General features: G+C 40.2%; 1 protein-coding gene across 4 annotated transcripts in view; it reads left to right on the top strand.

Annotated features, from left to right (window-relative positions):
- The window catches only part of POT1 (protection of telomeres 1), a 70,209-nt gene that overhangs the window by 6,780 nt on the left and 42,854 nt on the right, over positions 1 to 20,575 (top strand). The window contains exons 2-7 of one of the 4 annotated variants that reach the window (XM_083699179.1): positions 4,716 to 4,788; positions 5,952 to 6,043; positions 12,753 to 12,857; positions 15,241 to 15,285; positions 16,269 to 16,319; positions 18,355 to 18,469. In XM_083699179.1, the coding sequence (XP_083555305.1) occupies positions 4,716 to 4,788; positions 5,952 to 6,043; positions 12,753 to 12,857; positions 15,241 to 15,285; positions 16,269 to 16,319; positions 18,355 to 18,469 (481 nt within the window). Of the gene's footprint in view, positions 1 to 4,715; positions 4,789 to 5,951; positions 6,044 to 12,752; positions 12,858 to 13,545; positions 13,714 to 14,642; positions 14,804 to 15,240; positions 15,286 to 16,268; positions 16,320 to 18,354; positions 18,470 to 20,575 lie in introns of those variants that run through there. The other 3 variants (XM_083699180.1, XM_083699181.1, XM_083699182.1) reach the window with 3 other exon arrangements.

The following is a 20,575-nucleotide window of genomic DNA, read 5'->3' as shown; positions in this document are numbered from 1 at the left end:
TTTCCATAGGAACGCATTAATTGATTTTTAATGCATTCCTATGGGAAACCGTGCTTCGCAAGACAAAAAACTCGCAAGACGAAAAGACTTGCGGAACGAATTAATTTCGTCTTGCGAGGCACCACTGTAGTTATCTTCATACATTGGAGACATTCCTTGGATGTAGTGCTTCAGGAGAGGTATGGAGGGTGTAAGGTCCAAGGCTCAATATCAGTTTTCGATTAATAAGCTGCAATTTGGGAAGAGAGCTTTTTGACAATGACCTTGGCAACATATCAGTGTTTCAGCTGCCACTTCCATCTTCTTTCAGTGAGGCATGGAGAATGGTTGTAGGGTATACAGTGCGTCTTCTGCTTGGATTGAAAGCCACATGTTGCAAAAACGGCTGCATCCTTCTTTTTCTTTTTTAACTGTGGCCACACCTGCCAGCATGCACGTCTCATCCTCCTGCTGGGGGTTCAAGAGTGAACATGGCCCTCTGGTCAAGAAACGTTAGTCACTTGCTGACGGGGGCATTTAAACAATCAGTGTTCAAAATTAACCAGGTGCATTTTGTACCTGGTTTTTGACCACCTACGACCAACTGAAGCTGCCTGGGCACCAGGATGGTGCCTGACATCTCTATCGTCTGGAGGTGCATGCCTGGGAATCATTGGATCTTGTCTTTTCACACACTTATACCCCGCACTGTAGAATTCTATCAGATTTATTTTATCTGCACTTTCGGAATGAATTTCAGGAACCAAACTGCTTTTTCTGTGCAGCTTGAGCAGGAGTAGTCACCATTAGGAAAAAGAGGTCTGAACAGGACCTGGATCAAGTGACTTTTCTTCTTTAAGTCCTTTAAGTTCTTTAAATTCTTAACTTAGCTAAAGGTTATCATCTGAACTAGCCAGATGTTTAACCGAGAATTAATCACAGTTGGTCCATCATTTGAAAAATCAGGCGTTTGAGCTGTCTTACCCCAAAATAGTAAGTAACTAGACATTTCGTTTTGGCAATTGTAACGTTGGTTTAAGAATCCATTTGGCATCTAGTTTATATATATCTGAGTTTCTAACACTGCTGATGACATGTGACACCCTTATTAAAACATCTGCACTGGCTGCCCATCTACTACTGAGCCAGGTTCAAAGTCTTTGTGTTAATTTACAAGGCCCTGTACAACTTAAGTCCAGGATACCTTATGGATCACCTAAACCCTTATATCTTAGCTTCTTTACTAAGATAATCTGCAGAAGGGTTGTTGTTTATCCCCGAAGTTGTCGAGGCACATCTGACAACAACAAGAAACCAAGCATTTAGTGTCATCAGCCCAGTCCTGTGGAATGTATCGGTACAGGAATATAATCTGTGGCTGATTTCTAAAATAGATATGGGGCACCGAGGTGGAGGTGGGGGGTAGAATGCCGTTTAAAGTTGTTAAAGATCACTGCCACAGTTGGTTTGTGTTCAAAGAGAGGCTATTTCTCGTTGTGCTGGCGCTGGCGCAAAATATATGTTCAGTACTCCATTTGATTGTGATAGATAATTTCCTCCGAGGAAACTTGCCTCATGGTGAGGAGAGAATTTAATGCATCTGAAAGCTGCCTGAAGAAGCAAACAAACTAGGTGACTGTGAAAGGCTGGCACAAAGAACACGGTTAACAAGGAAACTAGCTCTTGTTAATTTGACAGAAGCAGTTATTGGGGCATCTGCTAATGTGCCAGGGATTGCTCTGGAGGACGCACATCTGCTTTCTACCTGGAAGCAGCTTTCAAATATATTATGATGATCACAGTGGTTGTACTGCATATTTACTGTTGTTCAAGTGTGATTGCCGTGTAATACATAGGCTCAGAACAGACAAATATATCCTTGGTGTACAAGCAGAGATGCCAGAGGAAAAAAGGCAAGTTGTAATTCAGGCAGTTTAATACACAGTTCTGTTAACTACTCCTGACTCCTTCAGCTGTGTATAACATGTGCAGCGTTCAAGAAATTCTGCTATTCTTGAGAGAGACAAAGAATATGCCATGTATCAAACCAGGGGAGGAAAATTATTTCCGGATCTGGCCCACATTCTGAATTGGGTAGCTTGGAGCATCCCCACAGTTGCCTTGCTTTTTTGCAGTACTCCCAAGCAGTGTTGGAAGCTCAGATATATAAGCTAGGTAAAATGGCTCCTTAAACCAGGGTTACAGTTGCTGAAACAGAATGCCTATTTGCCATTTTGGGGCCAGACTGATTGACAGTCATCGTTTCTGTACAACTCTTTGGTTCCTGAAATTCGTTGTGCAGCTAAAGTATCACAGATAGAATTCTGCAGGATGTGTTGCTAGTACAGTGGTACCTCGGGTTAAGTACTTAATTAGTTCCGGCGGTCCGTTCTTAACTTGAAACTGTTCTTAACCTGAAGCACCACTTTAGCTAATGGGGCCTCCTGCTGCTGCCGCCACGCTGCCGGAGCACGATTTCTGTTCTCATCCTGAAGCAGAGTTCTTAACCAGAGGTACTATTTCTGGGTTAGCGGAGTCTGTAACCTGAACCGTATGTAACCCAAGGTACCACTGTATGTGAAAACAGTCAAGATCCAAGGATCCCTAGGTATGCACCTCCAAGATAGTGCAGACATCAGGTGCCATCCTGGCACCCAGACATCTTTATTGGTCACAAGTGACCGACAGCCTGGTGCGAAGCACGCCTGGCAAATTTTGAACACTGCTCCCAAGTACAAAGTGAAACAGATCTGCAGGGACCATATTTGCCCACTCTTCTGCCCCAAGGTTGGGATGAAAGGTTGGGCGCATCATGATCCGCAGAGAGCAGTGGAAAATTCACCATGGCAAGCTTAAAAGTGTGGACCTTGGTTGGTCTATCCTGAGAAATCATAGAATCTTAGAGTTATACAAAATCTTTTTTTTAAAAAAAGAATTATAGAATCATACCATTGCAAGGGTCCAACCCCCTGCAATGCAGGAATCTCAACTAAAGCATCCATGACAAATGGCCATCCAACCTCTGCTTAAAAGCTTCCAAGGAAAGAGAGACCAAATGTAGAAGCTAGGTTTGGAGCCCAAATCGGTGGCATTCTTATGCTTATGTGATGCTCTGCTGAAGAAAGGGGAGGTGATTTTTTACACATTCCTGCTCCTCCTGCCCCCGAAAATCAGCTCTGGATTGTTGGGGGACCCTCCAGAACAGCATGGCTAGGTTTTGCTAGTCACTACAGAGTGAATCAGCAAAAATTAATTCCCTTGGACTTTGTTAAGTGGGAACTGCTGGGCAAATGTTCCTCCCACAAATGGAAGGAGCCTTTCCATTCACAGAAAAATGCCTCTAGATCCAGTCCAATGATTTTTAAAGATATTTTCTGTAACAGTATTGAAACACGACACAGTTTGACAAACTATTTGGTTACATGAGAATTGCTCATGTAAATAAATAAACATTTACTGAATTTAAAACACCAAACTCCTTAAAAGTTAAAGGCTGCCATGGCATAGGTTCAGATGGGCCATATTTTTCATATGCACAGGAATTAATCCTTAGTTGAGAGAGGGGGATATGCAGAGCAAGAAAGAGCAGTATTTCGGGCATTCAGGCTGAAAATTCTTCGGTATTTGGGCTGAAAATTCTTCGGCAAAAAGTGTGCGCTAGACCCACATCCTAACATCACAGTGTGCAATTAGGTGTGTACATTTCATTCAAACTGTCCTGCTTTGAGTGGGAAGGCCTGGAGTGGGCTACAAAGGACATTAAGCTGGCCTGGTTAAAAGCCTGTTAACACACAGGAGCTCTGGTAATACAGCAGTGTTTCCCAAACTTGGGTCTCCAGCTGTTTTTGGACTACAACTCCCACCATCCCTCACCTGCTAGCTAGGGATGATGGGAGTCCAACAACAGCTGGATACCCATGCTTGGGAAACACTGTAATACAGGATCCCTGACTGTGGGGAAGCTCCTAAGCCAGGTATGAAGAACCTGTGGCCCTCAAGATGTTACTAAACCATACCTCCCATTGTCCTTGGCAGTTATTGGCTGGGGGTGATGGAAACTGTAGTTCGGCAATTTCTGAAGGGCCACAGATTCCCCACCTCTGCTCAAGACTTGTTCGACCAAACGTGCTTAAAAAGTCCCTTCACTTTCCCACAGGGATATTGGAGTATGGGGCTGGCACAAGGGTTGGGAATGGAGGCTAAACACCTGAGGAGGGTTTAAGTTTGTCATGTTTTATGCAGAGCACAAATGAATATGGGATGTAGTTGGAGTAGGAGTGGCCACCATTCAGCTGGAAGACTAGCTTTTGTTGGTCAGCTGCAAACCATAAAAATGAATGTTGCCATTTATTTGGAAGTTATTGAGGATTCTCTTGAGAGGCACAGGACTCTCTGTTCTACCAACATTCTTTGGTCCAGAAAGTAGTGGACAGATATTGAGTAGTTGGTCCCGCCATGCTTCTCCATTTGTAAAAGGAGGCTGACGATTGACTGCTCAGGATTGCAGTTAGGTTGTTAGATACAGATGAAGAAAGCAATTATAGGTTTGTATATTTTATGAAGCACTTCGTTAATTGTTCTGCCACTGTAAAACCTGATGCGATGCTGCTGTTGTGGAGATATTGCACATAATCCGAAAGGTCTGGGTCAAGTAATGAATATGATTGATATTTTCTATTGGAAATATTTTCGACTTGCTAATTAGGACCCCCTCCTCTCCAAATTTCTCATTTCAGGGAACAGTTGCTGCTTCCTATCCATTAAGTAAAGTGGGAAACGGGACATCTTTCTTCAAGATTATACTTCAAGGTATTTTAACATATAGTTTTTGGTTGTACTACTTGTGCTCCACAGGCAAAAGTTGTAGGACTGTAATAATGGGGGTAATAACAGATATAGTGGAAGATCTAAAAAAACAACAACCAGTGTCATATGCTTTTACAAATGGGAGAGATGATTTATTTGAGGAGGCATCGGGAATTCTGAAGTCGAAGTATTTTGCAAATTATAATAATATTATTTATTTAACCTACCGTTCACTTTTTAAACCAAGTACGTCAAACCACTTTACAACAGAAAAAGAATAACAAATACAGTAAAACTAACATGACACTAAGAGAGCAAAATCTGAAGCATTCATATTTTTGAAAAAGGAAGGTCTAAAACATCCCATCCCACTGAAGAACACCATGGATTATCAAAAACTAAAGGCCTGCTGAAAAAATAAATGCTTTTGCCTGGGCCTAAATAAATAATGGTGGCTCTTCACTTGGGAGAGCATTCCATAATTGGGGAGTCGAGACTGAGAAGCCTGCTCTTTTGTCAATACCTCCCTTGCAGGGGGAACACAAAGATGGGCCTTGAATGATAAGCTGTTGCTCTGGGTTGGTTCATAGGAGGAGAGGTGGTCCTGGAGTTACTGGGGTCCTGAGTTGTGGAAGGCTTTATAGGTCAAAACCAGCACTTTGAATCAAGCCAGGAAATGAATTGGTAGCTTGCCATCTCCCTGCTGAATTCGGCACCTGCTGTAATTTCCAAACCATCTTCAAAGGCAGCCCTACATATTATGCGTTGCAGCCGTCTATCCTAAAAGTTACCAGAGCATAGACAACAGAGGCTAGGCCTTCCTCTGCCCTTTTTTAAAATTTCACAGTCCTTATCTTGTCTTTTGATGTCGGTCCTCACCAGCAAGGTTATCTGGACTTTCAACTACAACCTGCTGCTGTGTGCTTCATTGATTGCCTGGTAGAATAGAGCTCATTTTGTGGTCCTTACTCTGGCCTTTCGGGAGCCGCCTTATGTGCAGAGATCCCCCCCCCCCCCCCTAGTTTCATAGCTCACAGGCGTGAGTGTATTTTAATGTCCCTGGCCTCTCAGCGCTTGCGATATCCCTATGAAATCAGAGCTGCAAGGCTTTCCTTTAGTATATTCAGATAAATGTTACAGTGTCACTGTTCCTGTGTGTCTTTCAGAGTCAGAAAACCCATGTTCTAAGGCCGGTGCTATCAATACTTATATGTTTGGGAAGTTGGCAGAGGATTGTGCCAGCGCTGTACATCAAGGGGTAAATGCTTTTATTTCTTTCATTCTTGGATGTTTATTTCTTCTTGTGAACTGTTTTTCTACTGATCTTGTTGACCTAAGTGTGTTTACACGATCAATGCATGCGGCTGCCTTTTTGACCGGGTTAAGGTGCTGACTTGTGTTCAAATGAGTAGCCTCTGTGGCCCGAAATCCCTGGGTGCTATTCACCCACGCATTTCGTGTATTAAAGCTGTATTTGTGTTCCTTTTCGTCACTGGAATCTGATTTATTACTGTTTGCTTGAACAGCACTATGGCATCACCTAATGGCAAAACAGAAAGAAACACCTCTTCAAAATAGTACTCTTTGTCTTCCACCTCAGTGACAGGGAACCAGATGTTGTCGGATTCTAGCTTCCATCAGCCCCAGCCAACATGACCAGTGGTTGGGGAGGAGCACAAGTTTCCAACCCTTGCTGTAGTTACTTACATACCCAACAGGTCACTGAGATCTGTTTTTCCTTCAAGGTCTATAGATCTCAGAAGCCTGCTCCACAGTAATGCATAGCAGGTAAATTTACAGCGTCTGAAAGCCAGCAGGCGCATTTTGCTTAATGTCTGCACCATTTGGAGCTGCATGCCTTGGGATCCTTGGATCTCAGCTGTTTTCACACACTAGCAACACATCCTGTAGCATTCTATCTGTGATATTCTAATGGTGCAATCGGAATGAATTTCAGGAACCAAAAAGTTGTATTGCAAAACATAACTTTTGATCCGTCTGGCCCCCCAAATGGCAACTAGACGTTCCGTTTTGGCGACTGTAACTCTGTCTTAAGGAGCCATTTGGCTCCCAGCTTATATATTTGAGATTCTAACACTGGTTAGTGGGGCTGCCTGTTCCATGGAAGAGTATTCTTGTTGAGATACAGCAGACACCCATTATCTACACTTTCTGGAACAACTGGGATTGCCTTTAAAACTGTTTTCCAGCTTTAGCTATCTGACTATCTATTTAGCCTCTCTTTCTGAAGTCCAGTATGAGCCATGGGTAGTCTTCAACTAAATTTTAAGTAGATCCACTGAAATTACTGTCCATGACTAAGTTAGATCTATTGATTTCAGTAAGTCAACCCCAAGAAAACTTTACTTACTTACTTACTTATTGAATTTATATACCGCCCTATACCCAGAGTTCTTAGGGTGGTTCACAGAAAAGATCATAATATATAAAATCAAAAGAAGAACAATAACCCAATAACACCCCTCCCCAAATAGAGCCACATTTCAAAAGGGTATTGAATAGCTGAACACCCCTTTTTTCCCTAAATGCCCTTTATAAGTAAACATCTTAAGACTAGTTATCTGCCCAGTTGAAACCTATCTTAATTACCAGTCATGCCTCTGTCATTCTATTTAGTCCTCCCCCCCCCCCATTTGTAATGAGCAGCTTTGCTTGCTGACTTTTATCCCAGCACAGCAAAAGATGTGTAAAAGGAAAAAAGAAAAGAAAAAAGGGCCCTGTGGTAGTGGTGGTCTACCTGCCAGTATTATAGTATAGATTGGGCACTGAGAAATGATTTCAAGTTAACTCTTCTACCACATCGTTTAAAGTGTCTGAAACTTAATTAGCGCTTTGCACCATTCTTGATAAAAGGAGAAGTAGTAAAACAAGGCCCAAAGCACCAATTAGGAGATCACAGAGATCAGTACTGAGGACCTGTACTGGAAACTACAGCCCTTGAGCTGGAAACTTCAAACAGAGTTGAACTAGCAACAGAATATTCACACCTCCCTTGTGACTTGAGCCGTGGTTATGTGGACTTGTTCGTGTGGTTTTTAAGAGGCTTACTATGAATATGATAGAGGGAGGATAATCTCAGTTCCTTTAAAAAAACTCAAAATTTAGTGATCAGGCCATTTTAGCAAGCCTGTTGAACTTTCCTTCTTTTTAAAAAAGTCATTGATTTAAATAGTAAATTGCAATGCAAGGAATTGGGGGTGCCCCAATGGGAGACATAAACGGTAACATAGGAGAGTATATGCATATTGTTGCTCCTATGAATACCACTATTTTCAAAAAATTACAGAATATAGCACCAAATGTGCTTGATGCTTGCATATTAGGCATATGTAGAAGATATACCTGTGTTATGAATTTCTGTATTGGTAATGGGTGCATTTCATAATTTAGTGCTAAGAGCAAAAGCACCATTCTTCGTGAACTAGACAGTCAAGTTGCGGAGCCATCTTGGTGTAAAACTTAAGAAATTATTAGATTACATTCCGAACTACTTCATTCTGCACCAGTCTAAAATTTATCCCCATTAAATTGGGGGATTTAGTCTAGTCAGCTGTCCAACCCTGACTTGGCAACCAAACTCCAAAATAACTTGTGCGTGCAGTAACATCTCAAAATGCTGGAACGGGAATGAAATATCCAGGAGCATAGCTCTTTTGGTTTACAACTTACTTTACACCAATTTTAGAAATGTACATTGCAGTTCTGTGTGTGGCTTTTCGGAACATATGCCCTGTTGAGTTCATTGGAGATTCCTCCATTCATTCTTTCAATTTCTATGCTGCCCATCATCCGAGGATCACAGGGTGGTTTACAGTATAAAAACACAAAAATACAAACTATGGAAACAAGCAAAAACAACACACACACACCCCAGTTTAAATGGCCAGATTGTTTAATTAGCCAAAGGCTCAACAAAAGACAGTTTAAAATCGCTTCTTTGAAATATCAAGCAGATATCGTGCCTGAGTTAGGTGCCTTTTTGATAACTAAGGAAGATTGTCCACAAATGCTTCAGGTTTTCCGTCTCCATTTCTTAAAGGCAGGTTGTGGTTCATATGTAAGAAACTTTACCCATGGATTTTGTATTTGTTTTCTTAACAGAGATACTTCTCATTTTTATTGAAAGGAAAATGGAACAGTGGCATAACTAACTCCCCTGCCCCCCTCCCAAAATGGTGGTACAGAATAAAATTCATTGCACCCCGGTAATTCCATTGCACATTAAGCTTTGTTGGAATTTGTTCTAATTCTTTTTAAACAATTGAATCTGTCTGTATCACTTAAGTTAGCAGTCTCCCACCCACCCCGGAAAACATTAAGGTTTGGGGTTTTCAGTCATTTAAAAGAATATCATCAGAGACTGCTGAAGTAGCAAAAAGAGTAATCATAGCGCCACAGTTTGCTAAAAATTCAGCCTTAATCGGAAAGCTCTTTTATTTATTGTAATCAAATAAAAACACGGACAAAAGACATGCAGTAAAAGCTAACGGGAGTGTTGTTGGTACAAGATTGAATGCAAAAGATGAAGGGCTGAGGCTAAAATGCTTCTCAGGAAGAGCACATCCATCTGGAAGTACTTAGGGGGCGCAAGCAAAATTGAGACGGCGCTTTAAAACCCAGACAATGCCAGAAATAACTATGGTAAAGGAGCCTTTAACTTGCATTGCAATTCCCTGTGCTCAGTTTCATTTTCTCAGGTATCTAGCTTAGTTTCCCTGCCTGTCAGTAGTGCAGTCTATCAACCTTCTCTTTCACCCCCTCCCTGCTTCCATGGGAGTTTGCCATGTAATAAGCTGAGGGATGAGAGGCAAGTGGATAGCTCTCTTTTCCTCTTTCTTTCTCTTTAACCTGACTGCTAATGGTCCAATAACTGCTGACATCTGCAATCTTAGATGGCAAGTGCTGCATGCAGAAAATCCAGTACCTTTAACTTCTTCACTGCTGAAAGATATCCAGCTGCTCACTCATAGCAAGCAGGTGGATCTGGGCCAGCACTGAAGATGTTAATATACAGGGCATTTGACTCTCAGAAAGAGAGAGAGAGCACTTAAATCTAGCCACCAGCTTGGCTTGACTTAACTAGAAACAGCATTGTTGCTGTAACTCCTTTGAGTCAATAGGGATAAACAAGGTGCTATGTTTGGACATAACAAGAAAGCAGTGAAACAGTATTTCAGTAGTTTGATGCCCTGCTTCTTAATTGCTTTTCTACTAAAGAAGGCTGACCCTGAGAAAGCCACAGTTCACATACGGTTTTCTAAACAAAGCCTGCCCCGTCAATAATTTTAACTGTGCAAGGCAAGCTGAAATGAATATAGCTGTGCAAAACTTGCAAGTGTGCTTTCCCAAAAGTTGCAGTTGTTGCTGGTGCAAGGTAATTTTCTGGGAGATCCCGAGCTAAGAAACTAAGATCTTCAAGCAGTAATTAAAATTTGGGGCTTGCCTTTTGAAAGTTATGTCCATGTTTCTTAGTAATTTGGGAATACAATTACAGAATGTAAATGTATTCTCTTTTACTCTCTACACATTTTCTGTTTTAAGTTTGCAGGCTGAGATACTGTGGCCCCTCTGGCTGTTACTGAACTACAGTTCTTTTCATCCCCGCTCATGCTGTCTGGGATGATTGGCGGTGGAGTCCAAGAACATTTGAAGGACCACAGATTCCTCTCCCTGATCTCCATAGTCAAAAATCTATTTGAATGATGTGTTAATTTAACAGTTCTGCAGTTTGTTATTCATTCCCCAATATCATCAATATAAATGATATGTTACTACATTTGATTTTGATTATTCAACACACCAGTCTTTGAGAGTGATAGATCGTTAACATTTGGCAAGAGGATGCTACCTGGCACCGATTGTAGTTTGGCGTCCAATAGCATCTGCCAAGCCTACAGGTTTTCACACTTGCTTTAGATAATGGGTGGAGGTTTCTCTTTCCTGTTTTTGTTAAAAGTGAGCTTTAAATACCATGTGCTCCCTAGTTAGTGTTAGAAATTCAGATATATAAGCTAGGTGCCAAAACAGAATGCCTAGTTGCCATTTTGGTTCCTGAAATTCATTATGATTGTGCAGATAAAATGTAACTGATAGAATTCTGGAGGATGTGGTATTAGTGTGTCAAAACAGTCAAGATCCAATGATCCCCAAGCGTGTACCTCCAGATGGTGGAGCTGTCAGGCACCATCCTTTCACCCAGACATCTTCACTTGGTCGCAAGTAGCCAACAGGTGCTAAATGTGCCTAGCTAATTTTTTTACTGGAAAAACAAATATGAAGTGTTGCTGTTTAAGCCCTCTGTGGTATAACTATATTGAATTTTGTGTATACCACCATCCCTCTGTGGAGTTGGAAAACCTAAGTAACTACTCTATGGTAGTTTTTTGTTTTGTGAATGGTGCTACGGACCCCCTGGGTGGGTTTTGCAGAGCCACTGGGGTCCGCGGACCTCCAATCAGGAACCACTGCTTTATCATATCCCCCCCATTTTTATTTTAAACTAAAAATCTGCAAATGATACACAACCCTCCTGAGTCTCCCTTTGCCATGTTGGATAGATCAGATAGGGACCTCATAATAACAGAATCAAGTAATAGTGATTTGCTAACTATTCTTTCTGATTTGGGCCACTAATCGGAGAGAGTGAAGTTTGACTATGTTGTACTGAAATGAATCAGATTTCAGTGTTGAACTGTGCACTTATATTGATTTTAGTGGGGTGCATTTACCTAACTTTATGTAGATTACATCCCCTTTTTGACATTAGCTTCAAAAAAGATGCACAGAAAGAGTTTACCCTTTGTCACTTTTCTGTAGAAATCAGAAAATGTGTGTATGTGTTTTACTTTTCCTGTTTGAATAATAACTTTCTACACTACTTATTCTTGCAAACTGGTACATAACCTCCACCCCCAATCCAGGACTATTTCATGCTAGTGTTATTCCATTATTGCTTCGGCTTAGATTTCAAATCACTGACATTTCTTTTTTAAAAACAAAACAAAACCTACACTACTTAAAAATGCTATAATGGAAAGTGCCATTACAAAAGTCAGTCTCCATAAAATGACATCCTTTGACGTTAACGTCAGTATGGCTGTTGAGCAAATACCTTATTTGTATAGGAGGAAGCAGAGGGATTGCAGTAACTATTTTTCTTTCTGATTTATACTACTGGCAAAGAGACCTTTTAGAATTGAGTATTGCACTCATCTCAGAATTTTTATAACAAATATCTTCTATAAGTGACTTAGATTGTTCATCACCTTTCAAGCTATTTGAATTTTTCAGCTTGCTAATATTGTTTTGTTGGAAGAGTTGTTGTTGTTGTTTTTTACCCTAATTTTCACAGTACCGAAAAGGCCATTTTGCTCACTCCAGTCATCAGATATCAGAAACCAGTTCTTCGGTGCATTTTTTAAAAAATTCCATTTAAGTTCCATATGATCGATTCTCTTGATTTATCAATTTCTTGTTTGTCACAGATAAAATATTTAGCTACTCTTTTGTTATGTAAATACTGGCAACATTCAGACCATGAAGCTTTGCCCCATTGCCCTAGTCTTATGAAAGATGAATTGTAAGTTTTCGTATTGTAACATCTAAGTTCACTGATGACCTGCAGATCATTGGAACACCTGTGTATGCTAAAATATGTAATTAGAATCATAGAATTGTAGAGTTGGAAAGGAAACACTATCCTAGCTAAAGTCAATGACACATGTCAGTGGAAATTTTAGACCTGGATATAAATATTTCATATTGAAACTTTGGTTGCATCATACTTTTACATTTTTCTTTTCTTTTCCAGAGGGTTTCCTAATCAGCAGGGATTTGTCATATTTTCTGAAGATCCAGGGAAATGTTTCATCAAATGATCTGATCACTTAAGGACTCTGAAAATATGATAACTAATAGTAATAATGATGCATTTTCTCTCTCTACAGGACATCATGGTGGTAGCTGGATTCAGCATGGCTAAGTCCACCAGTGAAGCTGATGGGCATTGCTGTCGGCTAGAAGTCTCTGACGAAGCTGGGTCAACTATTTATGTATGTTTTTCAAGCTTTTCTTCTCTCCCTTCACTCCAAAACTTTCTTAATAAGAGTCTGAGAGGCTGTGGATTACTAAAAAGCACATCAAGGTCTGCTTTAGACTTGCATTTGTGTATCAAACAGCAACCCACCAGAAATCTTAGAATTGGAAAGGGACCACAAGGGTCATCTAGTGCCGCCCAGAGTGGCTGGGGAAACCCAGCCAGATGGGTGGGTTACAAATAATAAATTATTATTATTATTATTATTATTATTATTATTATTATTATTATTATTATTATTATTATTATTATTTATTATTATTGTTGTTGTTGTTGTTGTTGTTGTTGTTGTTCTTATTGTTATTGTTATTATTTTGCACAATGTGGAGCTCGAACCCACAACCCTGAGATTAAGAGTCTCATGCTTTACCGACTGAGCTATCTCTGGTGATAAGGAATCAGATGACAGCAATCATAGAGTTTGTGGCATGTGGAAAACTATTTTTGATACTGAACAGGGTTTCTAAGCAATCTGACACACTACGCGGGCCGCTGCTGCCCAAAGGGAAGAAAGTTAGCATTACTCAAATGCTTTGAAATGTGTGTAGCTCATACAGTGCTGTCTCTTTAGCAGTGTTTATAGGGTAGTTTTTGAAATGTGTAAAGTCCTATTACTTCTCTTTCTCATAAAAGTGTAAGGCTGCCATTGCTGGGCCTCCATTGGAGGATTTGTAGAGCCACATCACAATCCTGGATTTGCATGATGTCGGAACAGGGGAGCAAACACGAGGCAGGATTTAAGATGGAGTTTTAAAGAACAGCAAAAAGTTTGAGTAAAGCAGAAATAGAGGGACACAGAGGAGCTGGGGCAGGTAAGGGGCTTGAAGGGGCTGTGAAGGGAGTGCAGGGCTTGAGGGAGTGGAGCTGCAGAGCTAGAGAGGCTGGAGTTGTTTTGTGGGAATGGGGTGGCTGAAGGAGGCGATGGCGGATTCGGGTGATGAGGTGTGAAGGGAGGGATGGGACTAGCAAGGAGGGTGGCAGCAGCAGGGAGCTTGGTAAGCAATGTGAGCCGGGGCAGAAGCATATATATTTACAATGGTACCTCTAGTTACGAACTTAATTCGTTCCGGAGGTCCGTTCTTAACCTGAAACTGTTCGCTAATGGGGCCTCTTGCTGCCGCTGCACAGCCGGCACATGATTTCCATTCTAATCCTGGGGCACAAAGTTCTCAACTCGAGGTAACCGGCCTGAAAGTGAGATGAGCGCCCAACCCTGTAGTTGCCTTTGACTGGACTTAACTGTCCAGGGGTCCTTTTCCGTATATGCACACACTCCTGGGAGAGTATTGGATGTTGCTGTGGGAACCCTAACTATTATGACTTGGGCCTATAAGTCCAGTTGTGCTGTATTGAAGTACCGTATTGACCTGAATATAAGCCATACCCAAACATTTAAAATTGGAGGGGGGGAGGAAAAAAGAAAAAACCACCCAAATATAAGCCGCTCCATTCCTTGCTGCTCCTGGCTGCAACCTTGCGGGGGGGGGGGGGTGAGCCACACTGCGTTGCTGGCAGCCTTTCCCCTTCCTCGCTCTCTCCCTTCCCAGCCTTGGGGGAGAGGACGGGGAACTACTCGTGCAGCAGGCACTGCTTTGTCGCACTCCTGGCACTGTTTGCCCCGCACTCCTGGCTGCATACCATAAGGTCGCGAATATAAGCCGCACTTTAAGTTTTCACGGTCGGAATTTGGGAAAAAGGTGAGGCTTATATTCAAGCCAATACGGTAGTAGCAATCTACAGTGTTGCTGCTTTAGTTAATGGGGAAAGGCCCCTTGCCAGATTTCCAATAGTATTAGCCTTGAATTGACATAGACTTGGAATGTTTGAGATTGTGCTGAGTTGGCAGAGTGTAGCATACCTTTTCGGTGCTTTGTGTCGTTTCTCTGGGATAGCAAATATGCTGTAAATATATTTACATAGTGATAGCTTTATTTTGGAGAATGGATAAGAGAACTAATATTTCTATAGAGTCAATGGATTTTAGCTCTGATCTCAAAAAGTCATGTTACCGTAAGCCCGTCTTATAGTACTTGGAGGGATGGTTTTTGTAATTTATTTACTCAAAATTGTTTTAGGCTGCTGCTATAGGTGCAAGAGCAAGACCAGAAAAGAGGTGGCAACACTATCTGTAGTCAACGGAATTCTGCCCAAGGTTTTCACTCCTCGCTAAATACATTTCATAAAGATAATACACGAGTACTCATACTGGACTCTAAGCACCCAAGGATAAGTGGTTTTGACAAATGCAACTGAAATGTGAAAAATGAGATGCGCACATTTTGTATAAAATTTAAATTTGAAATTCTTGAGGGATTTGAAGTCACTTTGTTGTTTTGTAGATAAAAATGAAGAGGAAAATTAAAACCAGAGAAAGCACCCACCAAGTAGGTATTCTGTTACTGTATCTTTGTAGCATTGAGTGTTAAAAACGCTGATAATAAATTCATTCATATTATTTCTTAAAGACTTGTTTTAAATTGAAAGAGCTACTTTGAGTGAAGTTCCCTTTTGGATCCACACGGCAGTGTAAAAAAAATGCTATGGTTTGTTGTGTCATCCAAACCTTGACCATGGTTTGTTTTCAAACAAATCACTCTGGGTTTTTATCACATGACAAGCCATAGTATGGCTTGCTTGAGCTCTGTGGATGGGAAGAATTCATTCTGGGGCCAGCATGGCAGAATAAAGGCACATCCATTATTAACTCATATACAAAGCCAGGTAAACTGACTTATCATGACATGCAAACTAGGTCCTAGGTAGCCATAGAGTACATTTGTGCAGTATGTTTTATAATATACAGAAATTTAAATTACCAAGGGAAGAATTATCCCTCAATCTATCCCAGTACAGCCTGGGAACCTTTAGGAATATTTTAAATCCTACCCATTTGATTTGCCTTTTTTGAGCTCAGGGCTAAGTTGTGAAAGAATGGAGGGGTTTTAGTGAATTTTTCTTTACTTCAATTTTATTTTGATATTGGCCATAATAGAAATATGCATTATTAAACTATTCTGTTCTGTTAGTTTGTGGGCTTTTTTATACTGACCCCAAATGTTTGAGATAAAGTAGTCTATAAAAATATAAATGTTTGTTAATTAGAATTGTTGGTTTACATAAATATTTAGGTAGTATTTGCTATATGTTTGACATAAGACAATTCACTTATATTACAATGTAATAAAAATGCATACATTTATTATTTCTATCTTTGAAGTTACCTATACATAATAGATTAACTTCCAGCCTATATTTGTTCAAAGAACAAAGAATGTCCATCTTAAAATATTGGAATAAAAAAATCTGAAATGATCCTTATTGTCTTCCAGTTTGTTCTAACAATCTTCAGTTCTGTTTTTCTCCGCAGGTTTGTACTAGGTCATCCAGTACAATTACTGGTTCAGAAACTGTAGCCATGGTAAGTTTTGTTTTGGTGTTTCTTTTATTTTTGTTTTAAATTGCAGAAGGCATCGCGAGTTCAGTGCCTGAAACAAGTTTTACAGCAACTTTAAGATGGCCTGTAGAAATGGCGGTAGATCTCAAAATAATTTTGCATTAGCTGCTGTGGGGAACACAATTACAAGAGGAATAAGGCAGAGAATAGGTGTCCAGAAATTTTGAATAAATCCAAACACATGCTAGGTTTTCTCGTTTGGACATCTTTCTTTACACTGTGAGGCTGGGAATGCTTTATGAATGTGTTTTCCAGCTACTTTAATTTGTCTTACGTATATAGAAAAATTCTTTTCAAGCAGCCCCTCTAAATAAAAAAATACACCAGGCTGTAGAGGCTCAGAAACTCTGGCAAGTGTGCTAAATTTCCTGAACATCTTGGAGGTGGTCTGCAAGTATTATGACTGTTATTAGGCTAGCCAGCAGAACAAGGTGATGACAGAAATAATTAAAATGCCTGTGGCACCTTCTACTGGTTGCTGGAGAAAGTACAAAAATTCATGTGTTCCAACAGCCTTTCCAAAACCTTATTAAAGCAAATTTGCTGTATCAGGAGAGGGCAACATGTAGATTTTTTGACATGTGTACAACTGGTTGGCAAGATTCTATACTCACTAGGGCCAGACTGAAATTCTAATGTGTCAAAAATCAATTGGGAAAGATCAAAAATCAGTTGGCTTTCTCATTCTATATGTTGGACCCATGTGTTTTCTCTTCTCATGTAAGTAGCTTACACACTTATTTCAACCACAGAATGTACAGCAAATGGGTTTTTTAAACATCCTGTGAAATGATCAATCGACATGTGTGATAACTATTAAAACCATGGAAATTAATCAGTGCTATTGTACTAGAAACATTTAACTTACAATTGGACCTGGTGGTTTTTTTCTGTTAAACTATACAGATGGTTTAGTTATACAGCAACATAAAGATCTGTGTCATTGTATGGTGTTGGCAACAATAATTTTGTTGGCAGATAAATGAAGTTCAGCAATGATACCAACCATTAATAAATACAGAGAGAAAATGTAGGAATTTGCTTCAATGGCCAAGCTAGCTTGTTATGTCAGAGAACATAACAAGATGAATTTGCAACAAATGAGTAGGTGCTTATTAAATATAGCAAGGATTTAATCAAAACATGTTGTGGTTTTACACTGTTTTGAAGTTTGGTTTGTTGAGGATAATTAAACTAATTATTTAATCTATTCTTGTAGGTTATGATATAGGTTCTTGTCTCTTTCTTTTTTCCACTTAGATTAATGCCTTTTGAAATAATAAACAAATTTGTATCTGCAAACGTTTTATAGCTTTAACTCTGCAGTTGTACTATTTAAACTAGAAAAGCAAAAAAAGCTAGTGTTTCTGGAATGGTCTGATATTTGCTGTTTGCCAGGAAATAACACTTGGCTGTCTCATAAGAAGAGTCCTGCAGGATCAGACTTGCAACATATATAACAGTCATAGCTTGCAGCAATTGATAGCCTTATATTCCATGAATCGGTCCAATCCCCCTTTAAAACCACCCAAACTGGTGGCTGTCTGCCTCTTGTGAGAGCAAATCCCATAGTTTAATTATGTACTGTATAAAGAAGCACTTTCTTTTTTCTGAGCTGAATTTCCTAACATTCGGCTTCATTGGTTCCAGATTCTAGTATGAAAATAGTCACACACACCCCAACAGCATTTTATACATCACAAAGCAGATCCACTCCCTGCTCACCTTTTCTGTACAGTAAAAAAAAAAAATAACACCCCACCCCAAATTGTTATAACCTTTCCTTATAGGGGAATTCTTCCAAAGGAGGAAGGAATATTCTGGTGGAATGACCAGTAGCAAAGAAAAATGTTTTGTTTGATGTTCATAATGGACCTGATATCTAGGCCCTGTACATAAAGAAAGTTTTGGCAAGAGAGAGAAGAAGAAGCTGCTTGCCACTTTAAAATAGCTACAGAATTTGACTTGAATGTGATCGCTTTCTGCTCTGTCTTGTTAGTCTGTTGCCCCCAGCTATACATACACCCCTCTGAATCTTGTTAAAGGCGGGACTATTGTCAACCTCTATGGTGCTGTGAAATTCTTCAAGCCTCCATATAAATGCAAAGGAACGGGTATGTATTATTAAATATATAAAACTCACAAAGTGTTCTGCTTTTAAAAAAATGCTCATAGCAAATATGATTATGGGTCATTGTATGATTTCTGATCGGCTTGCCGATCAAGAAGGTCGGCGGTTCGAATCCCCATGACGGGGCGAGCTCCCGTTGCTCGGTCCCTGCTCCTGCCAACCTAGCATTTTGAAAGCACATCAGAGTGCAAGTAGATAAATAGGTACTGCTCCGGCGGGAAGGTAAACGCGTTTCCATGCGCTCCTCGGGTTCGCCAGAAGTGGCTTAGTCATGCTGGCCACATGATCCGGAAGCTGTCTGCCGGCTCCTTCGGCCAGTAAAGCGAGATGAGCGCCGCAACCCCAGAGTCGTCCGCAACTCGACCTAACGGTCAGGGGTCCCTTTACCTTTACCTTTATGATTTCGAATAAACTGCTCAATGCTTCCTGGATGCTTGGATTCCTGTACAGCAGCCTTTCTCAACTTGTGGGTCCCCAGATGTTGTTGGACTACAACTCCCATCATCCCTGAGCTCTGGCCTTGCTAGCTAGGGGTGATGGGAGTTGTAATTCAACAACATCTGGGGACCCACAGGTTGAGAAAGGCTGCTGTAAAGAATGCTTGCTCAGATTCACCTTGGTGAGCCACCTTGGTCTGTTCCACTCTTTCAGTAGCTTCTTTTACGACATTCCCACGGCAACTTTTGGGTTCAGTGCTGTGTGCAATTGTGCACATATTGGTCGCTCCTAAAATGGGGGTTGCCTGTTGTGCTCAGTATTCTCACTAACTCCACATCAAAGTTTGGAAATGGGAGCTGCTTGTATCATAACTTGGAGTTTATAGTGGTTAGGGCAGATGAAACCCTGACCATGGTTAGCTTTGAAAAGGAAAGAAATTCATGCTAGCATGGCTAGGAGATTAGGCAGCCCAATGTCCTCGGCAATAGTTGAAAGTTTTATTCATTTGTGGAGAAGCTATGGAAACCTCCCTATTCATTGCACACCATTTGATACAACGGTGAGAAACTCAAGAGGGATTTCTTTGCTCTTTGCATTGACAAATAGAGGAACATAGTCTTTGGTCATGGTGTTTGAAAATGGATCCTTCCTTCACTTCTTTTGTTTAAAAATGAACATGACTTTAGTCGCACAAACCCAACATGGTTTGTGGTAATGGTATTTAAACATAAAACTGTTGGAAATATTGAAAGATAAGTGTTTTCACATCCCAGCTAAGAAAAATATATATCAATAAAGCACCATGAGGTACAATAATTTATATGTCAGACTTTTAAAAAATGGATGGGGTAATTAAATTTGGTATCAAGAACTGGTAATGGTCCATCTGTTATTACAGATATTACACCATATGCTTTGTCTATTTTTCCACAAAATGAAATTAAAATGAATATCATTAGTTTCATCTCATATTCACTTATAAACTAAAATTATATTGCAGGCATGAACCTGGAAAATAATGTGTCTGCTCTAATTTTGGGGGGAATGGAGCGATTTGCATATTGGTCGTTAGTTTTGTGATAATTTGAGCTGATGATAGAAGACTTACTGTCATAGAAAGAACTTTCTAAACTGGTCAACTTCTTTCATAATGGTGATCTTGTATCCTGGCAAGGCAGACTGTGGCAGTAATGAAAATTATTTTTATCCAGAATTCCAAGGAAACTTTTTTTTTTTTTTTTAAGTGAACCCATCTTATTCCTTTTGCCAGGATCTCGGGGAACAAAAGCAATACTTCTGTAGATGATAAGTTTTACAAACAATTTGTTAAGTTTGACCATTTGGGGAAATAGTTGTGCTGGATTTTGTTTTGTTCTGGTTTTTTTTTTTAAGGCTGACTACCTTCTTGTGATGGTAACCCTTACTAACTAGGGTTTCTTTAGAATGATTCAAGATCTTGTTTTGGCTAAAACTGGAATGAGTTGCATTATAGCTTGTAAATTTCATAAAAAGCCCACTTATCTGTTCCCCCATCATTGGATCACTGGGGTACTCATAAAGCAGATCAGGTATTGCTATCTATCTCTTCTTGAATTAAATTTAGGAATAGAAATAGATTTAAAATAGATGTTTGAAAAATAGTGTTGCCATT

Source organism: Podarcis gaigeae (genome assembly GCF_964106915.1).
Source record: "Podarcis gaigeae genome assembly, chromosome: 10".
Lineage (NCBI taxonomy): Eukaryota > Metazoa > Chordata > Lepidosauria > Squamata > Lacertidae > Podarcis > Podarcis gaigeae.
This window is presented reverse-complemented; position numbering and strand designations above follow the sequence as displayed.